Raw genomic sequence first — 18,316 nt, 5'->3', positions numbered from 1 at the left:
GGGAAAGCGGACGTGAGAACAGGCTGTCCCCACTCAGTCTCAGGAGTTGGAGCTGGAGGGGGCGTGGCTTCCAGCTCCGGCTGAATACCGGGAGGTTGTCGGGAGAAAATCTCTGCCGGGAGGTTGTCGGGAGAGGCGCTGAATACCGGGATTCTCCCGCTAAAAACGGGAGGGTTGGCAAGTATGCTGTATCAAAAACCGACATCAATCACTAAAGGATATCACCACATGGGCTCAGGAACACTTCAGAAAACCACTGTCACTAAATACAGTTTGTCGCTACATCTGTAAGTGCAAGTTAAAGCTCTACTATGCAAAGCGAAAGCCATTTATCAACAACATCTAAAAACGCAGCCGGCTTCTCTGGGCCCGAGATCATCTAAGATGGACTCATGCAAAGTGGAAAAGTGTTCTGTGGTCTGACGAGTCCACATTTCAAATTGTTTTTGGAAATATTTGACATCGTGTCATCCGGACCAAAGGGGAAGCGAACCATCCAGGCTGTTATCGACGCAAAGTTCAAAAGCCAGCATCTGTGATGGTATGGGGGTGCATTAGTGCCCAAGGCATGGGTAACTTACACATCTGTGAAGGCACCATTAATGCTGAAAGGTACATACAGGTTTTGGAGCACCATATGCTGCTGCCATCTAAGCGCCGTCTGTTTCATGGACGCCCCTGTTTATTTCAGCAGGACAACGCCAAGCCACATTCAGCACGTGTTACAACAGCGTGGCTTCGTAAAAAAAGAGTGCAGGTACTTTCCTGGCCCGCCTGCAGTCCAGACCTGTCTCCCATTGAAAATGTGTGGCGCATTATGAAGCGTAAAATACGACAGCGGAGACCCCGGACTGTTGAACGACTGAAGCTCTACATAAAACAAGAATGGGAAAGAATTCCACTTTCAAAGCTTCAACAATTAGTTTCCTCAGTTCCCAATCGTTTATTGAGTGTTGTTAAAAGAAAAGGTGATGTAACACAGTGGTGAACATGCCTTTTCCCAACTACTTCGGCACGTGTTGCAGCCATGAAATTCTAAGTTAATTATTATTTGCAAAAAAAGTTTAAAGTTTATGAGTTTGAACATCAAATATCTTGTCTTTGTAGTGCATTCAATTGAATATGGGTTGAAAAGGATTTGCAAATCATTGTATTCTGTTTATATTTACATCTAACACAATTTCCCAACTCATATGGAAACAGGGTTTGTATAAAGTGCACGGCACAGTTTTGTCACTGCCACGATCAGGAAGAAAACGCAAGCTATCACCTGCTGCTGAGAGAGAATTGGTCAGGATGATCAAGAGTCAACTGAGAACCACCAAAAGCAGGTCTGCAATGAATTGGAAGCTGCTGGAGCACAGGTGTCAGTGTCCACAGTCAAGCGTGTTTTGCATCACCATGGACTGAGTGGCTACCATGCAAGAAGGAAGCCCTTGCTCCAGAAGTGACACCTTAAGGCTCGTCTAAAGTTTGCTGCTGATCACACGGACATAGATAAGACCTTCTGGAAGAAAGTTCTGTGGACAGATGAAACAAAAATTGAGCTGTTTGGCCACAATACCCAGCAATATGTTTGGAGGAGAAAAGGTAAGGCCTTTAATCCCAGGAACACCACGCCTACCGTCAAGCATGGTGGTGGTAGTATTATGTTCTGGGCCTGTTTTGCTGCCAATGGAACTAGTGCTTTACAGAGACCCCAAACACACTTCAAAAGTGGTAAAGGAATGGCTACATCAGGCTAGAATGAAGGTCTTAGAATGGCCTTCCCAAAATCCTGACTTTTAAACCCAATTGAGAACATGTGGAAGAAACAAGTCCATGTCAGAAAACCAACAAATTTAGCTGAACTGCACCAATTTTGTCAAGAGGAGTGGTCACAAATTCAACCAGAAGCTTGCCAGAAGCTTGTGGGTGGCCACCAAAAGCGCCTTATTGCAGTGAAACTTGCCAAGGGACATGTAACCAAATATTAACATTGCTGTATGTATACTTTTGACCCAGCAGATTTGCTCACATTTTCAGTAGACCCATAATAAATTCATAAAAGAACCAAACTTCATGAATGTTTTTTGTGACTAATAAGTATGTGCTCCAATCACTCTATCACAAAAAAATAAGAGTTGTAGATAGTATTGGAAACTCAGGACAGCCATGACATTATGTTCTTTACAAGTGTATGTAAACTTTTGATATAATGTACATATATATACTGACATGTCAACTGTCTTTGAACGATGCAGGGAAGCAGAAGGCCTCAGAGAAACTTGAGGCTCCGCCTGGCAGTGAAGAAGGAGCATCCGAGGACAAGGAGAGTGTCCTGGAGGGAGCCATAGAGGAGGGAACCAGTGACAGCAACACAGGCTCTGAGACCACGTCTGCTCAGACAGAAGATGCTCTGACAAGTGAACCATCAGAAAATAGCAGCAGGGCAAGAGCGGCCCATTAAGTCAGCCGCTGTTTGTTATATCAGAACTAATTCGTCCTTCACCGTCAATCATCTCTTTTTGACAGAACAAGCCTGAAGATGAAATGGCATATACCGTACATTGAAATGTTTGACTCTCATCTCAAAACTGTCTGATTACAGTGGCACTTGTTTATTATCCTATTACCAAAAAGTGCCCGCTGAAGTCGACCATGACATGCATGATCATCCGCTTTTGACGACCGCATTTGAGACTCAAAGGGATCATTTATACGATAAATAGGTCAGTTAGTGTTAGTGTTTTTACAAAAGATGACTTTTGGTTACGTCAGTGAAAACAAAAACAGTGGGCGAGGCAATGGAAAAAAAAAAAAAATCCTTCAGACGCTCTTTCATCCTCCTTCCTGCAGCCCACAAAATGCACTAGTTAAAATTTGCACAAATGAAGGAAAAACATTTGAAAAAATGTTATATCACCCGTTGTTATGGTTCTGGACAAAAACATGTAGAAGCCATGGCGGTGGCTAGATTATTTTGACAACCGCTTATGTCGACGTAAACCTTTGCTGTTGCAATTTATGCCGGGTGATGAATGGAAACAAACGCAGTGTTTTATGTTACAGTGCTAATTGTTTTTGCATGTTGGACAAAACGTTGAATAATTTTTCGTGGTTGTCAGGAAGTGCGTGAGATATTTTGTTTACTACCAGTATTCGCATCAGTGATTTTCTTTTTGTCTCAGTTTTTAGTATAATACTGCTATTTATTATCAATGTTTTATTGTTCTTTTGTATTAGTTATTGCTGCCCAGCTTAGGTATTAGATGTGTCACATGACCATTGTTGCTGTACAAAGCTCAACAACAACCAGTGTTGTCAAATTTTGTTTGCTGTCTATCAAATCCAGAGCAGTATGTGTTGTGTTTATATACGATACAGTGATTGTGCTGACACTGCAATGCTGGAATAAGAATATTTGGGATCACATACAGCAGCTGGAAGAACAGTCCAGAACATGAATATTCTAGTGCATATTTTTTATTAATAAACTTTTGTATCTCGTAGAAGTTGTCGTTTTTAACCTAACACAAAGCTATGGACTAAATACCTGCAAAGCAATGACAAAAAAAACTGAAAAAGATGTATTGGTGAAAGGGTTGAACTTTACCACGACTCCACAATAGGTTCCTACAGTGGATTTGATCGGAGCGACGGAATCGGTGGACCGGCTGGCGTCCTGGTGCAGCCTCAACAACCTGGAGCTGAACGCCCAGAAAACAGTGGAGATGATCATGGACTTCAGGAAAGTCACAGCCCCACCATCCCCCCTCACCCTGATTGACTCTCCCACCCCCGTCTCCATTGTGGACTCCTTCCGTTTCTTGGGCACCACCATTACCCAGGACCTCAAGTGGGAGCCGACCATCAGCTCCCTCATCAAGAAGGCCCAGCAGAGGATGTACTTCCTGCGGCAGCTGAGGAAACTTAAGGAGCCGACCGAGATGCTGGTGCAGTTTTACTCAGCCATCATCGAGTCCATCCTCACCTCCTCCATCACCGTGTGGTTCCCCGGCACCACAGTCCAGTACGTGCTGCTGAGAAGGTGATTGGCTGCAAGCTCCCATCCCTCCAGGACTTGTTCTCCACCAGGACCAGGAGGCATGTGGGTCAGATCACAGCTGACTCTTCTCACCCTGGACACAAACTATTCTCCCCTCTCCCCTCAGGCAGGAGACTACGGTCCATCCAGACCCACACCTTCCGCCACCTGAACAGTTTTTTCCCTTCGGCCATCAGGCACATGAACAATATCAAGATCTGATAGCTCAATTACAGCTCTTTTTATTACCTCTTCTGTGTTATATGTGCTTTATGTTGCACGATTGCACCAATAAAAATTCCTAGTTTGTGAACTTGTTCTCAAACAATGGCAATAAAAACTATTCTGATTCTGATTCTGATTCTGATTCTGATGCCACCTGTGCAACAAATCCAGTCGTGAAATTTCCTTGCTCCTAAATATTCCAAAGTCAACTGTCGGCTTTATTATAAGAAAATGGAAGAGTTTGGGAATAACAGCAACTCAGCCACCAAGTGGTAGGCTGAAGCGCATAGTGCAAAGACTTTCTGCACAGTCAGTTGCTACAGAGCTCCACTCTTCATGTGACCTTCCAATTAGCCCACGTACAGTACGCAGAGAGCTTTATGGAATGGGTTTCCATGGCCGTGCAACTGCCTCTAAGCCATACATCACCAAGTCCAATGAGAAGCGTTGGATGCAGTGGTCTAAAGCTTATCGCCACTGGACTCTAGAGCAGTGGAGACCCGTTCTCTGGACTGATGAATCACGCTTTTCCATCCATCTGGCAATCTGATGGACGAGTCTGGGTATGGAGGTTGCCGGGAGAACGGTACATTTTGGACTGCAGTGTGCCGAATGTGAAATTTGGTGGAGGAGGAATTATGGTGTGGGGTTGTTTTTCAGGAGTTGGGCTTGGCCCCTTAGTTCCAGTGAAAGGAACTTTGAATGCTCCAGGATACCAAAACATTTTGGACAATTCCATGCTCTCAACCTTGTGGGAACAGTTTGGCCACTTCCTCTTCCAACATGACTGTGCACCAGTGCACAAAGCTAGGTCCATAAAGACATGAATGACAGAGTCTGGTGTGGATTAACTTGACTGGCCTGCACAGAGTCCTGACCTGAACCCGGTAGAACACCTTTGGGATGAATTAGAACGGAGACTACCGACCAACATCAGTGTGTGACCTCACCAATGCGCTTTTGGAAGAATGGTGGAAAATTCCTATAAACACACTCCGCAACCTTGTGGACAGCCTTCCCAGAAGAGTTGAAGCTGTAATGGCTGCAAAAGGTGGACCGACATTATATTGAAAAACAGCTGTTTTTCTCACTACGTTGGGGCGAAGCCATCCTTGCCCAGGCACACCCTCCTGTTTTTTTTTGGAGTATAAATATTTAGGGTTTTGGCACCAGCCGCTAGATTAGATCTGACCAATCTAAGTCTATGAGCATGAACTGATGAAGCCTACTTGGATGAGAGGCAAAAGGTCTGCTAAGACAAACCAAACAGTCAAGTTGCGATTGTAAAATAAATGAGTTTATAGGCTGTTTTGTACTTTTGCAGCTCCAGACTATTTTTATTTCATGGAATAGCGGGCAAAGTTGATCTTTTGATCGAAAAGATTGCCGACCCCTGACCTAGACAGTAGGCGTGGGCGATACTGCAAATGTACATATTTCTCGACTATAGAGCCCACCTTTATATAAACCGCACCCTCTAAATGTTAGGGGAAAAAATATATTAGCCACACCGGACTATAAGCTGCAGATATATAAATTGTAAAATTAGTTATTTACAAAAATATTTTCTAAATGTTTATTTACATGTCTTAATTGTGGCAGTAAAACGGTTGATCAAACAAAACAGGACCCACAAGCTGCAGAAGCCAGCTCTCCCAACAGCATTGGCGTTGTTAGGCCTATTTTAGGGGGGCTCAAGCCCCCCTAAAATGTTCTTAAGCCCTCCTAAATAATTTGGTGTTTAAAAAAAAAAAAAACCTTTTTTTTTTTTTTTTTTACAAATACATGCCGACATATTCATTATAAAGTGGCCCGAATATGAGTTTAAATAAATAATCATATAACCTGTCATTATTCACTCAGTTTCCCCTCACTTCATAGCATAAGGTAGAGAGCCTCTTTAGTGCGTCGGTATCCAATCCATTCCACTTGTTCATATAGAAAATGCCCACATCACTCAAAATCCAGTCCGCATTTTCTCTGCGACCTTGCTTGCGGTCCTGCAGGTGTACGAAGCACATTAGCACACAGCACTGCAGAACAAGAACCTTGTGTCTGCAATTGTAAATAATTTAGTTTTTAAGTTTTGTGTTTCTTGTAGAATCTATATAAAGTAATATACAATAGCCTATTGTTAAAATAATGAAAAAAACATCGTTAAATATATTTGTTTTATTGTATTGTTACATTAATAGCTGTTGTATTATTATAGGGTGGCTTGTTAAAAATTTAATAGGATTTTCAGAGGGTGGAAAAACCAAGACATTTAATATAAAATGTGAAATGAATAAATAAATAAAAAGAAAAAAAATGGTTAAAAGTTGCCATCGTCCCGGGGAGCATTTAATTTCGTCCCGTGCATTTTTTTTACCGTCCCCGAGACGACGGGACTACGTTAATCTCAAACCCTGGAAGTTACATTTTATTGTTTGCATTATTTGTTTCAGCATTGCACTTTGAAGATGGTCCCTCGGCTCTTTGACAGCTTTGGCTCTTTTTCACATCAGCAGATGGACTCTAAGTCTTTCTTATTTAGAGTATATATAAAAGTTTCTAATTTCTATTCAGACTTCCATATATATTTAATTTCCTTAACAGCTTGCCATAATATATATATATATATATATATATATATATATATATATATATATATATATATATATATATATATATATATATATATATATATATATATATATATATATATATATATATATATATATATATATATATATATATATATATAAATATATTATAAACAAGCCAAATTATCCCGATCCAGATATTACTTTAATTTAAGTAATTAAGTAATATTTCCAGGGCTTGAATTTACAACCATTTTAGTCACATATGTGCCCAAAATGTAATCTGTGCAACTTCAAAATATTTGGGAACAAACAATTATTGTATTGTGAGCGAAAGTGGTGGCATTAGCCTCTATGTTGTGAATGAATAACATAGAGGCTAATGCCATGACTTTCATTGTGTTTCAGTGTATCTTGAAGGATCATGCAAGTAATTGTTTCTTGTTGATGCTGTAAACAAAATGTCACTGTGCAAACCCATGTTTGTTGTTGTACTGAACACAGATTGAAAATAAACCGACTGAAATAATAATAATAACAATGATTAATTTCGAAGTCTTTATTAGCTGTTTGTGAAGTTTTGTGCTCTTGCGCTACGTTCGCACGCATCCTGTGCATCTCCTGGGGGCTAAGCCCCCCCTGTCCTTAAAAGCTAGCGCCCCTGCCCAACAGCTAAATAAACTCAATAAAACCTCGGTGACGTCTTGGTGAGATTACTGAAAAATTTTTGAGACTGTAAAAATACAATCCAAATGCTAACACAGACACTCGTAAACGTGTTAGCATATTAGCTCATGCTAACTACGCTAGCTCCATTACACGATATAGCACGGACAAATATGCATGAAAACACTCCTACAGCCATCACGCATGGGATGGTTTAGTAAGTTTGAATAGTTTAGTTATACTGTAAAACGTGCAAACGTTGCATGGAGTGATGAATGAAGAATCCAGATGAGTAGAAACGAACGGCACTTCTACTTACGGTTCACCTGCAGTGAGCAAACACGTCCAAAAGATGGTGCCAAAGCACAAACAATAACTCACCATTTAAGTGTATTTGCACGTGTTTAATGAAAGCTATTCACTTAATGGCTGTCAGTGAAGAAAAATCCCTAAATTAGCTGCACGGTTTTATAAACCGCAGGTTTCAAAGCGTAGAATAAAGTAATGGCTTACAGTCCGGAATTTACTTACTGTTTAATTTTGTGATTTTGCCTTTAATTTGTTAATCTTAAATCAAATAAATTAGGAATAATAAAAAATAATAATAAAAATGCAATATATTGATACAACTATGTAAGACTTCAACAAATATTAAAATTATAAATTTTTATTGCAATTGTTTGAACAAAAAGTCAATATCGCAAAATACAGAAAAGCAAAAAGCTACTTTTATAATTTATACTTATTTTCTGTTATTCACAGCATGACAATACAAGTGCAAATTAAAAACCACTAAGCAGATAATAAATATTAACGTGTTTGCAAACCTTACACATAGGCCTTGAGGGCAGTAACCTTACAAATTGTTGCAAGCAATTTATTCGCCCTCCTCCAACTTTGAGCATGTAAACTTCTCCCCAAGTAACACATAAACATTTTGTTTGTTGTCTGCCATTGATTTACCTAATAAAACTGGTTCTTACAATCCCTGATGAGATCAGTACACACATATATATATACAGTCCATATATATCCATCCATCCATCCATTTTCTACCGCTATATATATACCAGAGGTGTGGACTTGAGTCACATGACTTGGACTCGAGTCAGACTCGAGTCATGAATTTGATGACTTTAGACTCGACTTGACAAAATGTAAAGAGACTTGCAACTCGACTTAGACTTTAACATCAATGACTTGTGACTTCACTTGGACTTGAACCTTTTGCCTTGACATGACTTGCTACTTTCCCCAAAACCCAAAGATTAAAAAGTTATTCAGGATCGCTGCATATCTTTCATTTTGTACTTGTGTGTCTATCTATCAGCGTGTGTGCTGCGTGTGTGCTGTTAGTACAATAGCCAATCAAATTAGATCTACGTTGTTTTCATCCTACAGCTCTCATCCAATCAAATTGCAGGAAAACCAACGAAGAAGAATTGCAAAACAACGCAGCAGTGAGAAAAAATGATGCCAAAGTTGGTTTCGTTCGGGTATAAAAACTACAACTTGGTCAACAAAAAACAAATTGCCGTATGCAAAACATGCAGTTCGAAGATTACAGACGTAGACGCAAACACTTCCAACTTCGTTCGACATTTGAAGATGCGCAAAGAAGGGTACGTTTTGAATGTAAGCTAACGTTTATTGGCTAAGTAACGTGACTTTTATTTGCTGTGTAGTTAAATCAGTGAGGCTGTAAACTCACTGCTAACGTTATAACCATAGACATCTTATAAGTAGACGCAGCATCGAGCGCTACTGCCTACTGGCGCAGACGAGACGCGGGGCCGCCATCTTGGAGTGGTGATCCGCTCCACTCAGTGCAATTCATTTGGCAGGAGCAATGAACTGTCAGCGCATTTCATTCATCTTACCTCACTGAATACCACTGATTTTCACACGGTTTTTTGTCATACCTGTAGCTATGATAAAGAACACATGTTCTGTTTTTAAATTTTATTTTTTAGTCTGTCCTTTGCCTTTATTTCTTTGTGGTGTACAGCCCTTTGTTTTTCAACTGTGGTTGCTTTTAAAGGGCTTTATAAATAAAGTTGGTATGGTATGGTATGGTATGTTTTATTATTCATAGTTTGCTTAACAGTAATAGAATATTCTTATATGCTATAAGTGACCAGACATCCGAGATCAAAACTGGGAATATACTGTAATCCCAGAGAAGGGGGAAAAAACGATCAGCTATTTTTAAATTGAAGTAACAATATGATTAGGGTATATATACATGCGTATATCCTACATAAACAACGTATGAATACATTAGCTATCTATATATCTTAGGGACCTATAGACTGTATCTCTGTTGCTGCAGCAGCAGATAGTTTATTCTGTCTTGACACTTTGTATTGATATTTTGTATTACATTCTTCCCTAAAATGATCATGTTTAGAGTGATTGTTTTATATGTATTTTTTATGTATGTCGCTTTGGATAAAAGCGTCTGCCAAATACTTAAACATAAACATATATAAACACCTGAAAGTCTTTATATCAGCTAAAACCCACCAATCTGTTTCACTGGATTCAGAATAAAACCAAATTCTGTCTTACCCAACAATGTTAGTATTTGAATATTGTTACTTGAAGACTTAAGAAAGTATTGTCTTATATTTTGCCTAAAATGAGAATGCATCATATTTAGTGGGGGCTGTTGAATTTTGTTTTAGGTGGGGCAGAAAGTTCGTTAAACCAAACCCCTGTAGGGGTGTTTATTCTGTAAAGGAATGAGTTAAATGTTTAAAATGACTGGTTAATAGTGTATATAGTAGTATATGAACTGCAACGTCAGCACTATTTTTTTTCCTGCAATTTCAAATGCACTTGTTTTAATAAATAAATACAGCGTTTTAAAAGCATACACAATCTGTGTAAATATATTAGTCGGTGATTAAAAGGACTTGAAAGGACTCGAAACTCAAAATGCAGGACTTGGGACTTGACTTGAGACTTTCCAGTCTTGACTTTGGACTTGACTCGGGACTTGCCTGTCTTGACTCGGGACTTGACTCGAGACTTGAGGGCAAAGACTTGAGACTTACTTGTGACTTGCAAAACAATGACTTGGTCCCACCTCTGATATATACATACATGTATGTATACATACATATATATATGCATACATATATATGTATACATACATATATATATATGCATACATATATATGTATACATATATATACATATACGTATATATATCTGTATGTGCATATATATATATATATATATATATATATATATATATATATATATATATATATATAGATGTATGTATGTACAGTATGTATGTATATATATATATAGATGTGTGTATATATATATATATATATATATATATATATATATATATATATATATATATATATATATATATATATATATATATATATACACATCTATATATACATACATATATATATATATATATAGATGTATGTATGTACAGTATGTATGTATGTATGTATATATATATAGATGTGTGTATATATATATATATATATAGATGTGTGTATATATATATATATATACACATCTATATATACATACATATATATGTATACATACATTATATATATATATATATATATATATATATATATATATATATATATATATATATATATATATATATATATATATATATATATATATATATATATATATATATATACATATATATATATATATATATATATATATATATATATATATACATATACATATAGAGCTGAGAATGGAGGATGGATGGATGGATATACATATACTGTTTATATATATATATATATATATATATATATATATATATATATATATATATATATATATATATATATATATATATATATATATATATATATATATATATATACATATATATATATATATATATATATATATATATATATATATATATATATATATATATATGTATATATATATATATATATATATGTATATATATATATATATGTATATATGTATATATATATATATATATATATATATATATATATATATATATATATATATATATGTACATATACTGTGTATATATATGTATGTGTATATATATATACATATATATACATATACTGTGTATATATATATATATATATATATATATATATATATATATATATATATATATATATATATATATATATATATATATATATATATATATATATAGATGTATATATACACACATATACATATATATATATGAATTAAAGGATCCATGGCTACATGACTCGAGTCTTACATTAAAACATTAAGAAAACGGCAACAATGTATTTTGTAAAAAAATATATAACGTCATCCTTTCCAAATATAACCGTAAATAGGGAAATAATACAAAATGTTACTGAATAATGTTACCTGGGTGTCATTTTAGACCCGACACTTAAAAAACATATCAAACAGTTGTGCCAGAGTCTTAAGTGCAACATAAAAATGTTCAAATGTATCAGGAATACGTTAACACTGGAGGCAGCTCAAACGTATTTAAATGCCTCGTCTTTACTATTGTTTAACATGTTGCTGCCAAGCAAGCAACGTCACACCGAGGCCATTGGAAAACCTGCACAAAAACCACATCAACACCATCCCTGTTTAGTACTTCAAAAATATACACTGTTACATTTTGACAACATTCAAAGATTAGCATTAACACGAATCGAATCCTAAACAACACTGCACCAGTGCCACTTCAGCACTTTGTCCAGTTTACACCAGATGTGACAACTAAAAACACCCGAGCTTCCACCAGGGGGCATTGTTGCATACCCAGAGTGTGCTTGTAATGTACACGTATGTGTCAATGAGAGGGCATTTTATGACTGTTCTTAATTTGATTACATGCTATATAGCACATGTGTCAAACTCAACAAGGCCCGGGGGCCAGATGTGCTCCGCCACTTCATTTTATTTGGCCCTTGAAAGCCTGGAAATAATATGTATCAATAAAGTACTGTAACGTTTCTTACTAAATGTATTCTTTCTTTCTATTTTGGGAGAAAACAAATATATATGTACTCCATGTAATTGCAAATTATGTTCACTTAAATATTGTGTAGTTATGCAAAAATATATTATCAAACATTCAAACAATTTTTTTAAATCTAAATAAATACTAATAATAATGATTTCAAAGCAAGTAATCCATCAAATTGTGCAATGTAAAAGTAGCAATAGATTTCATGGTAAAATTGTGAAATGTACTGCTGTATTTACAGCATTTTTCTCTTTTAAAAAAAAATATATATTTTTTTACTGTAACTAATTTACAGTAATACACCTGAAAAATATACAGTTGTTGATTTGCGGTTTAAAAAAACCCCAAAACAAACTGGCAGCTCAGGTGCCAAAATGTTACTGTAAAATTGCAGGTTTTTTTTTAATTTACAACAGGATCGAACCCAGGACCTTCATATTGTGAGGCACATGCGCTAACCCCTGTTCTGCCCAATATTAAAATCACCCATTATAATTATATTATCTGCGTGTGTCACAACATCAGGAACAAACTCTAAAAATACAGTGATAAAGTCCGAATAGGGTCCAGTGGGGCGATAGATTTCATGGTAAAATGGTGAAATGTACTGCTGTTTTTACAGCATTTTTCTCTAAATTAAAAAAAAGAATACTTTTTTTACTGTAATAAATTTACAGTAATACACCGAAAAATATACAGTTGTTGATTTGCGGTTTAAAAAAAAACAAAAAACAAACTGGCAGCTCAGGTGCCAAAATGTCACTGTAAAATTGCAGTTTTTAAAAAAATTTACAACAGGATCGAACCCAGGACCTTCGTATTGTGAGGCACACGCACTAACCCATGTTCTGCCCAATATTAAAATCACCCATTATAATTATATTATCTGCGTGTGTCACAACATCAGGAACAAACTCTAAAAATACAGTGATAAAGTCCGAATAGGGTCCAGTGGGGCGATAGATTTCATGGTAAATTGGTGAAATGTACTGCTGTTTTTACAGCATTTTTCTCTAAATTAAAAAAAACAATACTTTTTTTACTGTAATAAATTTACAGTAATACACCGAAAAATATACAGTTGTTGATTTGCGGTTTAAAAAAACCCCAAAACAAACTGGCAGCTCAGGTGCCAAAATGTCACTGTAAAATTGCAGTTATTTTTTAAATTTACAACAGGATCGAACCCAGGACCTTCGTATTGTGAGGCACACGCACTAAACCCTGATCTGCCCAATATTAAAATCACCCATTATAATTATATTATCTGCGTGTGTCACAACATCAGGAACAAACTCTAAAAATACAGTGATAAAGTCCGAATAGGGTCCAGTGGGGCGATAGATTTCATGGTAAAATGGTGAAATGTACTGCTGTTTTTACAGCATTTTTCTCTAAATTAAAAAAAACAATACTTTTTTTACTGTAATAAATTTACAGTAATACACCGAAAAATATACAGTTGTTGATTTGCGGTTTAAAAAACCCCAAAACAAACTGGCAGCTCAGGTGCCAAAATGTCACTGTAAAATTGCAGTTTTTTTTAAAATTTACAACAGGATCGAACCCAGGACCTTCGTATTGTGAGGCACACGCGCTAACCCCTGTTCTGCCCGATATTAAAATCACCCATTATAATTATATTATCTGCGTGTGTCACAACATCAGGAACAAACTCTAAAAATACAGTGATAAAGTCCGAATAGGGTCCAGTGGGGCGATAGATTTCATGGTAAAATGGTGAAATGTACTGCTGTTTTTACAGCATTTTTCTCTAAATTAAAAAAAAGAATACTTTTTTTACTGTAATAAATTTACAGTAATACACCTGAAAAATATACAGTTGTTGATTTGCGGTTTAAAAAAACCCAAAACAAACTGGCAGCTCAGGTGCCAAAATGTCACTGTAAAATTGCAGTTTTAAAAAAATGTTACAACAGGATCGAACCCAGGACCTTCGTATTGTGAGGCACACGCACTAACCCATGTTCTGCCCAATATTAAAATCACCCATTATAATTATATTATCTGCGTGTGTCACAACATCAGGAACAAACTCTAAAAATACAGTGATAAAGTCCGAATAGGGTCCAGTGGGGCGATAGATTTCATGGTAAAATGGTGAAATGTACTGCTGTTTTTACAGCATTTTTCTCTAAATTAAAAAAAACAATACTTTTTTTACTGTAATAAATTTACAGTAATACCCCGAAAAATATACAGTTGTTGATTTGCGGTTTAAAAAAAACCCAAAACAAACTGGCAGCTCAGGTGCCAAAATGTCACTGTAAAATTGCAGTTTTTTTTAAAATTTACAACAGGATCGAACCCAGGACCTTCGTATTGTGAGGCACACGCGCTAACCCCTGTTCTGCCCGATATTAAAATCACCCATTATAATTATATTATCTGCGTGTGTCACAACATCAGGAACAAACTCTAAAAATACAGTGATAAAGTCCGAATAGGGTCCAGTGGGGCGATAGATTTCATGGTAAAATGGTAAAATGTACTGCTGTTTTTACAGCATTTTTCTCTAAATTAAAAAAACCAATACCTTTTTTACTGTAATAAATTTACAGTAATACACCGAAAAATATACAGTTGTTGATTTGCGGTTTAAAAAAACCCAAAACAAACTGGCAGATCAGGTGCCAAAATGTCACTGTAAAATTGCAGGTTTTTTTTAAATTTACAACAGGATCGAACCCAGGACCTTCATATTGTGAGGCACATGCGCTAACCCCTGTTCTGCCCAATATTAAAATCACCCATTATAATTATATTATCTGCGTGTGTCACAACATCAGGAACAAACTCTAAAAATACAGTGATAAAGTCCGAATAGGGTCCAGTGGGGCGATAGATTTCATGGTAAAATGGTGAAATGTACTGCTGTTTTTACAGCATTTTTCTCTAAATTAAAAAAAAGAATACTTTTTTTACTGTAATAAATTTACAGTAATACACCGAAAAATATACAGTTGTTGATTTGCGGTTTAAAAAACCCCAAAACAAACTGGCAGCTCAGGTGCCAAAATGTCACTGTAAAATTGCAGTTTTTTTAAAAATTTACAACAGGATCGAACCCAGGACCTTCGTATTGTGAGGCACATGCGCTAACCCCTGTTCTGCCCGATATTAAAATCACCCATTATAATTATATTATCTGCGTGTGTCACAACATCAGGAACAAACTCTAAAAATACAGTGATAAAGTCCGAATAGGGTCCAGTGGGGCGATAGATTTCATGGTAAAATGGTGAAATGTACTGCTGTTTTTACAGCATTTTTCTCTAAATTAAAAAAAACAATACTTTTTTTACTGTAATAAATTTACAGTAATACACCGAAAAATATACAGTTGTTGATTTGCGGTTTAAAAAAACCCAAAACAAACTGGCAGCTCAGGTGCCAAAATGTCACTGTAAAATTGCAGTTTTTTTTAAAATTTACAACAGGATCGAACCCAGGACCTTCGTATTGTGAGGCACACGCACTAACCCCTGTTCTGCCCAATATTAAAATCACCCATTATAATTATATTATCTGCGTGTGTCACAACATGAGGAACAAACTCTAAAAATACAGTGATAAAGTCCGAATAGGGTCCAGTGGGGCGATAGATTTCATGGTAAAATGGTGAAATGTACTGCTGTTTTTACAGCATTTTTCTCTAAATTAAAAAAAACAATACTTTTTTTAGTGTAATAAATTTACAGTAATACACCGAAAAATATACAGTTGTTGATTTGCGGTTTAAAAAACCCCAAAACAAACTGGCAGCTCAGGTGCCAAAATGTTACTGTAAAATTGCAAGTTTTTTTTAATTTACAATAAAAAAAAACAAATGTAAATTTTACAGTACAATTCTGGCAATTGAGCTGCCTTTTTTTTTTTTTTACCATAAAAACAGCAGTACTGTCTTTCCAACATACACTACATTTTGAGGTGAAATTATTGCAACTTACCTTTTTTTTTTTTACATTTTAGTTTTAAAAAAAATCTGCTAATAAAATGCATTAAAAAAAACTGTGACGTGGCCCTCAGTGAAAACGACTTTGACACCCCTGTGCTATAGTATAATTTGATTGTAATAATTGTATTGCATGTTATTGTATATTTTTCAATTGAGGTAACCAGGGACTGCAGATGGAAATGAGCTGTTTGCTGGTGCAGAACATATCTGTCTTTGAACCTAATGTCTGTGAGCATTGTGCCTTTAAATTAAGACTAAACAAACAAACTGATTTAACACCTCAAAAGTGCAACTTCTCTAATGTGTGTCGTACTGATAATATGCGTGCAGTTGTGTTCAAGTAGCAGTGCATTATTGCACCTTTGTAGCTTGTGGTTAACACTCATGCACATAAAATAGATATACGGTGAGCTCCGTCTCACGAGATGAGCACACCTGTGGTTGTGGTTGTTTTTTTATATGTATATATGTCTGGCTTCTTCCTGGTTCTGCATGACAGCAGGGCCCTCCAAACGTTTTATACGGAAAAGTATAAGATGCAGGGGCCACGCTCAGAACAACCCTGTGCTGAGTCATCCAAATAACTCGACATAGGACTTCCTCAAAAACATGAAAACTAAATATCTTATGCTTGTGTATTGAGCAAATGAACAAAAAAAATACCCCGTAGGTCCGTGTACCTTACATTCATTCTATTTCCAATTCTGAAACACAAATCAAAAAATAAAATTAGGGCCGTTTTTCGATTTTTTTATATATATATATATATATGGCAGATTTTAAAACAAACAAAAAAGGGTTGATTTTCATTAAAATATTGCCATAAAATTGCATGTTATGCTGTTTTCCTTTCATGGGTTTGATCTTTTTCAGATAAACACAAAAATCGAAAAATATGTTAATCCATCCATTCATCCATTTTCTACCGCTTGTCCCTTTCGGAGGTCGCGGGGGGTGCTGGAGCCTATCTCAGCTGCATTCGGGCGGTAGGACAAGACGCTACCTCATCGCAGGGCCATCACAGATAGACAGACAACATTCACACTCACATTCACACTCTAGGGCCAATTTAGTGTTGCCAATCAACCTATCCCCAGGTGCATGTCTTTGGAAGTGGGAGAAAGCCGGAGTACCCGGGTGGGAACCCACGCATTTACAGGGAGAACATGCAAACTCCACACAGAAAGATCCAGAGCCCAGCATCGAACCCAGGACCTTCGTATTGTGAGGCACACGCACTAACCCCTGTTCTGCCCGATATTAAAATCACCCATTATAATTATATGATCTGCGTATATATATATATATATATATATATATATATATATATATATATATATATATATATATATATATATATATATATATATATATATATATATATATATATATATATATATATATATATACATATATATATACAGTATATGTGTATATATATATATACAGTATGTGTGTATATATATACAGTATGTGTGTGTGTGTGTGTATATATATATATATATATATATATATATATATATATATATATATATATATATATATATATATATATATATATATATATATATATATATATATATATATATATATATATATATATATATATATATATATATATATATATATATATATGTGTGTGTGTGTGTGTGTATACATATATGTGTGTATATATTTTTTTTTTTGGAAGAAAGTCATCTAAAAACGTAGGCATTTTTTCTCAGCAAATAAACAAAACAAAAAAAAACCATTAAAAACAGTAACTGTTAACAAATACAGAGGACGCTGTTATTTCTGGCTAATTAAAAATGTTTTGGTTAAAA

General features: G+C 35.6%; 1 protein-coding gene across 4 annotated transcripts in view; it reads left to right on the top strand.

Moving 5' to 3' along the window:
- Window positions 1-3,461, top strand: part of LOC133634116 (SWI/SNF-related matrix-associated actin-dependent regulator of chromatin subfamily E member 1-like) — a 38,365-nt gene extending 34,904 nt beyond the window's left edge. The window contains exon 11 of one of the 4 annotated variants that reach the window (XM_062027142.1): window positions 2,244-3,461. In XM_062027142.1, coding sequence (XP_061883126.1) covers window positions 2,244-2,449 — 206 coding nt within the window. In that variant the 3' untranslated portion in view covers window positions 2,450-3,461. The remainder of the gene's footprint in view (window positions 1-2,243) is intronic. The other 3 variants (XM_062027141.1, XM_062027140.1, XM_062027139.1) reach the window with 3 other exon arrangements.
- Window positions 3,462-18,316: the final 14,855 nt, after the last annotated feature.

This window comes from Entelurus aequoreus, linkage group LG18 (genome assembly GCF_033978785.1).
Source record: "Entelurus aequoreus isolate RoL-2023_Sb linkage group LG18, RoL_Eaeq_v1.1, whole genome shotgun sequence".
NCBI lineage: Eukaryota > Metazoa > Chordata > Actinopteri > Syngnathiformes > Syngnathidae > Entelurus > Entelurus aequoreus.
This window is presented reverse-complemented; position numbering and strand designations above follow the sequence as displayed.